The sequence below is a fragment of the Rhagoletis pomonella genome, unplaced genomic scaffold (genome assembly GCF_013731165.1).
Source record: "Rhagoletis pomonella isolate Grant_MI unplaced genomic scaffold, Rhpom_1.0 Rhpom_scaffold_00056, whole genome shotgun sequence".
In the NCBI taxonomy this organism is placed as follows: Eukaryota; Metazoa; Arthropoda; class Insecta; order Diptera; family Tephritidae; genus Rhagoletis; species Rhagoletis pomonella.
Window position 1 is genome coordinate 210,967 of NW_023458610.1, and position 10,122 is coordinate 221,088.

General features: G+C 33.7%; 1 protein-coding gene across 1 annotated transcript in view; it reads left to right on the plus strand.

The window, feature by feature from the left end:
• Positions 1 to 1,762, plus strand: part of LOC118749814 (excitatory amino acid transporter-like) — a gene marked incomplete at its 3' end in the record, with an annotated part of 188,276 nt that extends 186,514 nt beyond the window's left edge. Inside the window, 1 exon segment of the mRNA XM_036484586.1 lies at positions 1,582 to 1,762. Within this exon segment, the coding sequence (XP_036340479.1) occupies positions 1,599 to 1,762 (164 nt within the window).
• Between the last annotated feature and the right edge of the window lie 8,360 nt (positions 1,763 to 10,122).

Consider the following 10,122-nt stretch of genomic DNA (forward strand, 5'->3'; position numbering starts at 1 on the left):
ACACACATATGTAAAAATTTTCAACAGTTCATTTATGACTGGAACGAATTTTCATTATGAAGTGGAGTGAAATAAACGAGTGACGGTGGGGTAAATATAACTATGGTACCATGCACTTGAGTGCTATAAAAAGCATGGAAAGTATAGACTGCCTGTAAAAAAGCCTCACTATTTCTCTTAGCAGTTGCTCCTGAATGTCTATCCTGTGTGGAGAGCGTAAAGTATAAAAAGGCTTTCCATGAGCACGAATACTCATTCACTCAGTTAAGGTCTTTTGGATTAGACAAGTTGATGCGTTTTACCAGCTGTGTTTTGAGTGAAAAGAATTTAGGAAAAAATTTAAGCATTCAAAAAAGTTTATGGATAGCTAAAGGAACTAAACAGATGTGTGAAAATAGTGAACATTTAAGTAGTCAACAAATAACAATTGACATTTTTACGGAATTAGGATTTACAGACGTTTAAACAGCACGAACGTTCACGGCGGTGCAACGCCCTTTGGTGTACTCACAGTTCACGTGAAAAGGGCAAAACATTCCCATTTGGCGGATACTTGACACAGATTAATTGAGCAGAAAGACTGAAAATCGATTTTTTCTTCGCGGAATATTCGGGCGCAATGATACAAATTGAAAATTGATTTCTTACTGTCTCTAAAGTTATTTTAAATCAAAACGCTTCAATAAGTATCGTAACCTGCGCATTTCGCTTTGGAGCTTGAATAAACTGACAAAGTGCTGAATTAATAATTTATTAGATATAAATGAGAATTATTTTATATAAAGCAAAAATCAATTCAGCACACAGAGATCTCTTTAACTGAAATCCTTAATAAAGAAATTTTAAAACAATTTTTAATAAAGCTTCTAAACAAACTACAACAACGGAGCCATTACTGAAACTCAAAATCAAACTAGGCGCCCCTGGCGAGTTCGCCTATACATCTGGGCGGAATTCACGTACCAAAAAGACAACGCCGCATCGGTAGCCAAAACGGTATTGGAACCGCCATATTCATAACTTGCCAATTAACGGCGAACTTCGCAGAAATTTCCGCATACAGAATTCTGAATCGATGGCGTACTTAATTAATATACTTAAATTCAATGTGAAATATCTAAAAAGCAATTAATAGCCGTAATACACCAACAATAATATCAATAATTGTAATAAAGGGAATATACTATTCGTTGACGTGCAAACCCAGCTAATTAGAAGAGCTACCCCAAAAATTTAAGCAAACAATAATAGAACGGCAAAACCAATACAATGGATCAATAAGCAATTACATTAATAAACTACTAGCCAAAAACAAGGAAGACAAGGCAAACATCGCTTGTGGAAAGTTATAAAACTCAACCTCCAATATAAGCAATATCTGGTGTTTACTATTCTCTTCACTCCCCGCCGTACATCTACATATATTTTTAATTGTTATCTGCATTTTTTAAATTTTGCTTTGTGCAGCTTTTTCCATTGCCTAATGTACGCATTTACGCTGAACAAATAGTGAATATATTGAAGTGGCCGATTGGGGCAAGGTTTACACTCATATCATGGAAAAATCTGAAAAATTTTCAGATTACCTTTTCGCGAAAATGGGCCCGCCCACAAGTACAACTCTTAATGGAACTGAGCTACCACCAAAAACTACCGAACGGAGCGGTGCGCCTCGTGAACTCACCGGCTACCGGAGATGGCTGCAAGATAATCTAATGTTGCTGGTGACACTGTCTGGAGTTTTATTGGGAGTTATTTTCGGTGAGTAAAATTTACATACTCGTACTTACTTACAGTATGTACATAATATAATTGAGTAAATAAAACTGTATTTATGGATTTTAAAATATTTTCATAATTTGTCATGACCAGGGAACGGATATTATGGAAATTGCCTTTTTTTCTGCTAAAGAGATAGAGTATACAGTATATTTTGCTTTGCTGCCTCTATGCTTAAGTGCACATTTAAGATACCTACCCCAAAATGCACATCAAAAGCATTATTTTTAACATTTATAAGGAAACTGCTCCGATAGATGCATTCAACATACCTGCACATTGGCGATACCTGCCTTCAAAGTTGTGCGACTAGTATCAATTATTAATGAAAGTATTACGTTTACCTGCACTGGCCCTACAATTACCTAATTTTACAACCTTTTATTTATTTTGCCCATCTCGCAGAACAGCGAAAATGGCTATCAATTTATGTAGTTATATAGATAATTAGATAACATTCGGTAAAAATTTCGCTTGCATTAATTTCTACATGGTAAGTGCTCCGCCAATATTTGGTTTCATAGGTATTCGGATACCTTCCTCATTGAAGTAGTAAAGAAAATTCGCTTAAGTGCCTTTTTCGGTTACGTGCACAAGTTTTTCGTGCAAAGAAGGATGTGCAGCTAAGCAAAATATACTGTATTCGAATAAGAATGTCCACGATTTAGCTTTCCCTGATTTCATATATACACATTTGAAGTTGCCTTTTTTTGCCTTCTTTAAGATATTTGCCTTTTTTGCCTTTTTTAAGATATTTGCCTTTTTTTGCCTTTTCTACCTTTAAAAAAGTGATTATAGCATTTACATTTTTTTTTTTAAGATTAAAAAATATACACATGCCCATGCGGCTTATAGAAGCACAGGGACCTCTTGCCAAATTGGTGTTGAAAAAAATCAAAGCCGTTTTCTCAGCTAACGTAGGCTTGAAGACAATAAGGGGTGTGGATAAAATTGTAAAGGGCGAGGAAAACGCCCTTATTTCTGATAATATGAACGTTTCAAACGTTCCATATTTAAATTGGGCTCCACTTGTATCAACTTACGTCGAGCGCACATTTAGTACATTCAAGGCTTTTCTTCGCGAAAATCGAATGAAAATGCTGCCAGAAAACTTCAAATGTTACTACAACTATACTCTTTAAAACTCTTTATTTTGCCTTTTTTTATAGGTTTTTAGGTCCTAAAAATCCGTTTACTGATCATGACACAATAAAAACCAGATTTCATAGTATTAAAATTTCCAATAAGTTAGCTCATGAGCATTATTTAACCCGCAACTCATGCGTTACACTGGTAATCGCGTCCAGTTGATGGATAGAAGAGTATTTTTATACCCGAGCGCACTTGTGCACAAGGGTATATTAATTTTGTTCACATAACGGTTGTTTGTAACAGCCAAAACGAATCGAGATAGATATAGACAAATGTATACATAAATGATCAGGATGAAAAAAGAAATCGATTAAGCCATGTCTGCCTGTCCGTCCGTCTGTCCGTCTGTCCGTCCGTCCGTGTACACGATAACTCGAGCAAAAATTGAGATATCTCAACGAAATTTAGTATGTAGGTTTCCCTTAATCCAAGGTAGGTTGGTATGGAAAATGGACGAAATCGGACTGTAACCACGCCCACATCCCATATAACGGCAATTTTCCGAAACACGAAAACTGCGATATTTTAGTAACTACTGCAGATTATTCACTTAAAATTGATATTTACTACAATTTTTAGACGAAAAATAAGAATATTATAAATTTTTGGAAAGTGGTTACATGTGTATATCTTGGTAACCGCTGCACCAATTTCTTCCAAACTTGGCACAGTTGTTGGCCTTGGTACACCATACCAAATGGCCGAAAATCTTTTAATTCAGACAATAACCACGCCCACATCCCATATAACGGTAATTTAGAGAAATACAAAATCTTCGATAAATCAGTAAATATTGAAGCTAATTTATTCAAAATTGATGCTTGCAAAAATTCTTTACCAAGAAATACTTTTATGGTACAATTTTGGAAAATGGGCGGGGCACCGCCCACTTATGATCACATATATGTATATCGGTAACCGTTCTACCAATTTGTACCAAACTCGGTGTGGTTATTGTGGTTGCCACATGAAAGCAAAGCGTTGAAAATTATTGAAATCGGACTAAAATTACGGCCGCTGTTCATATAACGGTAAATTTCAGAAATGCTTGAAACTTCAATATTTCGAAATTGAAGGACGCCAATTTACTCAAAATTGATACACCCCGGCTTACCATCTAGCGGTAGCTTTCGGAAAGGTGAAAAAATATATATTTAATACTTGCGCCGGGTATTTAATGTTCGGCTCCGCCTGAACTTAGACTTTCTTACTTGTTTGTTTTGTTATTTATTATTCTTTTATTCAAATTTTTTTAATAAGGGTAGTTTAAATAGAAATTTCGATTTTGAATTAATGAAAATGGAAAAACTGCCTGAGTCTGTCGAGAAAGCAGTCATCTAAAATTAAAAACTCATTAATTTATATGTACATATGATTATACATAAATAATTAATTTCTTTGAAATATTGAAACCGAAATTGAGGGCTGACCTACGAAATGTCATTCACTTAGCGTCAGGGGTCAGCCCTCATCTTCGGTCTCAATATTTCAATGAAATTAATCAGGGGCGAGCGGAGATTTATTTTCGGGGGATGAGGGGTGTTGGAATTAAAATATAGGAATATTTGATGAAACTTGTTATATGGAAAAAAATAAATTTTAAACGCCCCAACTCCCCAACCAGTCAGAAACGTTATATACTGTACAAACTTGTATTTGTGTAAACTTCCCCAGTAGCGAAAATAGTCACCGGTAACATCGTCACTTCTGAGGATTTAGTGACATCGTCGCACTTGCTGTGAATCCTAAACGGCATATAGCTGACAATGACACTGTTGACAATGTCATGCAGGGGTACTCCTATCAAAGACTTATAACAGACAATGTCTTGCATCGGTCCATTGCAAGATACTATCGCCTGAATGCCATTAATGATCACTGCATGACCAAGTCATGTACACATTTATGATAAATTTTTCCAACGATTTTACTGAATAATCTTAATAAACTGAAGCCAAGGCAACTCTGTCGCAAGTGTAAACGAAAAGAGTAAGGGGCGTTCATATAACACAGCTCTTAAATTTATAAGAAAATCTGATTGATAAAGTTATTGGTTTAGATGAATACCACATAAATATTAGCTTGGCATTTAAATTTCAAATGTAGAAAATTACTTTTGACACACTTTAACACATGATAATTGAAATTTCAAATTACGTTTGGACGAAGGAGGAAATTTAAAAGTAGCATCCGGTTTCCACGGATTTTCTAGGAGTTCATAGCTCTCGTTATAGCTTAGTTTACCGCGAGAAAGATTTTACACATCATTAACAGGGCTGCCAACTTTTGAATTCTTGAAACCGGGACACACAATGTTAGGAAAGAGGGTAGGTAAAATAACATATTTAGCGACATCAATTTAATAGTTAATACTGAAAATTTTTTATTTACATATACATATAAATTTTCACACAACAACAAAACAATATAAAATTTCATGGATACCTAAAAATTTTTATAAAACGAGATTTCAATGATAACAATTTTAAATAACTTAAAAGATAAATGAAAATTGAAATAAAAATCACACCAAATTATAAATTTCTATGTATCGTCACCTGAGTGGAAGATCGACCTATTTATTCGGCAGCTAGTTCGAAAACGCCCTATCTCAGAAAACTTTTCAAGAACGCCTTACTTCAGAATTGAAGAACGCCTTTTCTAAAAATTCGGTTAAAAAACGTTCTATCTCAGCTGAAAATACATTGAAAATGTGCTGAGATGGGGCGTTCTTCAACCAAATTCTCAGAAGGGCATTTTTCAATGAAATTCTGAAATAGAGCGTTCTGAAAAAGTTTTCTGAGGTAGAGCGTTTTCGAACTGGCTGCCCTGATACATGCATGGGTCGATCTTCCATTCAGGTATCGATATTTATGTACAGTGCCGATTTAGGCGGCCAAAATTATTTTTATGAAAATTGTAACTAAAAATATTTAGAAACGACGTGTTACAATATTTAAAACTGTAAATGTTTAAAATCGAGTAAATAGAGTGGGAGGATGTCCAAGTATTCGACCAAAACAACGAAAATAAAGTTGCTTGAAGTTTGACATCGATAGACTCCATGGCATCGAGGTCCGATTGAGGAAACATTGATACCTACGTATTCATATCGCCGCGGAGAAGGTTTATATCTAGGTAAGAACATAAAAAGGGTTGCCACCTCCTAAAAAATTTAAATGCAATTAAGGTAAATGAATACTACAATATGGGTATCAATGGAGATGTTTTTGAAAAGGCTTGATTTCTAAACAACATGTGGGAGGATTACCATCTGTTTAAAAATTAAATTCAATGTATATACGATATGTTAAATTAATTATAACAATATGGATATGGAACATGCGATGGTTTGCCACCTGTCAAAAAATGTAATTTAATAAATTTCAATAAATTACTACACTAAGGGTATCATCCAAAACGGCTTTGAAAGGGCTTAATTTTGAATTACATTTAGTAGGATTTCTACCTGTTTAAAAACCAAATTAAATCAAAATAACATATGATTAAAAAAACACTATACGGATTGACCATTATGTTGAGTTTTATTGAAATAATTTGCACCTTATCTAACACGCAGAAATTTCATACACTCATCGAACTAACTATAGTATATAGTAATTTGTTTTATTTGAAATGTCTTTTAACTTTCATTTCTTAGTGAATCTTTTGTGCCTTTTTAGAAATAAAAATTATAAATAATTTCGAATACGTGGCCACTCTGTACAAATATCTCCAGATACCATTAAAATTAAAAACATTTTCTGAATACAAAATTCCATCAAAATCGTTAGAGTTGTTTCCTAGAAACCTTTGGATATATGAGTAGTCCACTTGCAAAGAGCGCTATGTAAATTTTTTCCGATTTTTAGTTTTTGGTGGTTAACGTACCAGTATTTAAAGTAGTTTCATGTCCACTAAGAATAAAGTGCAAAATCCTTATATATTCTGAAAAAAATAGCATCAAATGTTTGCTACTCTAGCAAAAGTCGCTATAATACTTACTGTATGTATACATACACTTTCAAAAGTCGCTATAATATTTATTGTACGTATTTATACAAGTTCAAAAGTCTCCATCTTCTGATGAACTTAGAAAACTGCAAGAAAACGTGGTGCCTAGTGAAAGACGTCTTAAAAAAGAAGCAGTCTAACCTTCATGGAAGAGAGAACCCGAAAAGCTTAAAAAAGCTGGCTATGTTAAACTTACTGTTTCAAAACTGCTATATTTAATTTCTATATATAAAATTTGCAAAAACTACCACATTGCGATTTTGATTTTTAATGTTATTCGGATCTTATTTATCCAAATTTTCAGATAATTTCACTAATCCATTAAAATTTGCAAAAATACGATATTTTTCCTTGTAACTCTGCCGGTACCAGATCATATTATATTTGTATTAAACCATTTGGATTATATGGTAATTTAATATAATTTGAAAAATGAACACACGATTTAAAGCAGATTTTTACAACTTCGGCTTATATTAAACACATCTAAAAACCAAATAAACAATTATCAACACGGCACTTTGACAGCGCGGTGCGAGCGAATTAAAGCAAAGAGGGGATAAAAAATAACGGAATCTGGTCAAGAATTATATTCTCTTTATCCTATATTCAGTTAAAAAAGAAAAGAGTGCGTTTGGAAAATTCGACTTTTGGTCGCCTAAATTGGCTAAATACCCCTTTGTGCGCCAGTTGGTAAAAAAATCGCATATTCTTTAAGCAGCCACGGCTTGAATTCTTTGTTTAAAATCTATTCGTCATTAAAATAGCAATCGCGTCTTTGACTTTTTCGTGTAATTCACTCATTTTAACCGGGATACAATTATACATATTTTTTAAATCTATCAAAAATTTAAACATTCAAAAGAAAACAATTACCTTTTTACAATTATCAGCTGACTCAACTGCGTTGCCACAAATTGCTAGAAAACAGTCTGCAGGAAATAGCAAACAAAATACGGCGTATAGTGACGATTAGTAAATAGAATTTGTAAAATATATATTTAAAGAGTTATAAATTTTTTACAACGAGATATCTAAATTTTTTTCTTGTAAAAAACCGGGGTTTTTGCGCCCCGGCATGTGTCATACCGAGACCGGGACATAGCTCTTAAATCCGGAATAGTTGTAATGAATCCAAGGATGGAGTGGGTATGCCATAGGTAATTTGTAGAGGAAGAACCGCAACTTCTACCTACTGTCGTTGTAAGCAATCACGGAAGAAAGCTTGTCTCTCAAAACCCATAATTTGGTTGCTGGAAAAGTGTATGCCGGTCGGGACCCATTCATGAAACTAGCTAACAGTCGGGCGGGAGATTCTTGGCATTCCTTGAACCAGCGCATTACAAAACATTTTATTATCAGAGTCCCTTTTAAACCCTTTTCTTTTAAAAAAATCTAGAAATGATAAATTTATACAATAAACCGGTACTAATGGAAAGTCATTCAAAAGGCCAGGAGTATCACAAGATGTAAGCGCGATACTGGGTGCTTTTCATTACCCTCCCTACCTATGCTTTTGGTTGCACCAATATATACCCAAAAGCCCGTACATTCTTTAAACGGCCCACATTACCAAGGAATAAAAGAGGCAATTAGCACATTCTGATGTACATATGTATTAACTTACATTATTTATTCCACTATAATTAAATCTTATACTCTAAATCTTATACCCTAGTTTTATAGATTTTACAAACCTATACTATGAATAGGTGCGGAAACAATTTTTAAACCTGGAAACGAATTTTAATTTCAAGTAGTGCTGAACTTTTCCTTTCTTGTGTAAATTAACTCCAGAAATGTCTGCTTGTTCTTCTATCGGAAATTCGCCTTAATTCAAATCGCATCAAAATTTCATCGCATGTAATTTATATATCATGACACTTTTTTTTGTCTAGATCAACCTACTCACAATTTGTCTATTTGTTAACACGCTCTCAATGAAAATTAAAATTCATAATAACATAATTCAGCTTGAGTTTCCAATTATGATATCAATAAAACTGGTTTTTGGTACTTCATCCTAGAGGTGCAAAACTGTCGATAGTCAGGCCATCGATAGTTTTCGATATTATTTTCAAAACTATCGATATATCGTCGATAGTATCGTATTTATACGGTTTTGGCTCAATTTTCGTATGAAGATTTCCTTAAGAATATATTCCGAAATTACGTTTCGATAACCTTGTAAACTGCTGACACTTTTTAATTGTTTAACCGTTAAGTTAGAAGTAAAGTTATTGAAAATTTAAATTGAATTGAAATGGAATAAAATTGGGCGTACTGAAATTTTATATTTGTAGTTTTCGATATCCTCCGTCATATAAAAAACATTCATTAAGTAAATTTAAATTTTAGAAGAAGGAAACATTTTTTATCTGAGAGGTAATGGTTTTTATCTACCTTTTATTAAATAGTAGATAGATAATATTGAAAGTTTTGGTATAAATTAATTTGTATCAGTTTTTTAGCAGTATTTTAAAAGATGCAAGGTTTTCCGTCATTTTCGAAATTAGACATTACTCTTTTAAAAAAGTAGCAACCAAATTTTTAGTTCAACTTGGATATTTAAGAGAAATGAAAAGAAAAGAAGAAATAAAACTAAAATAAATACTGAATCACATGTCTGTCGGACTATCGATAGGACCAAAAAACAATCGATAGTAGGGAAAAATAAAAAAACATCGATACTATCGATAGTGCCATCGATAGTTTTGCACCTCTACTTCATCCCGTTGGCGAAAAAAGCAAAACAAAACAAATTTATGTATGTACATACGTGTGTTTGTCAAACTCACTGTGAGGACAGCAATAGGAAGGCGTAAGCAGAGTCAAAGCAATTGTATAAACCGCAACAACAACGTAGCCAGCGGTCGACTGTTATACACATGAATTAAGTGTTATACTATTGCTTAAATTTGCCTAAGCCCAGCCAAAATGCAACAACACACAATGCAAAGCAAACGGAGAACAACCACATGATGCGTATTAGCATTATGAATAATTAGTTAACATTTCTGCGCTCCGGTTGGCAGAAAATTAAAATAGACACACATACACAGATATATTTAGCACATATGAAATGAGTTGACTTACCCACACATCCGGAATCGCTGAAAGGCCCTTCGAGGATTTCCTGGTGGTGTTGGTGAAATTCTGCTATTGTAGCAGGGTTTT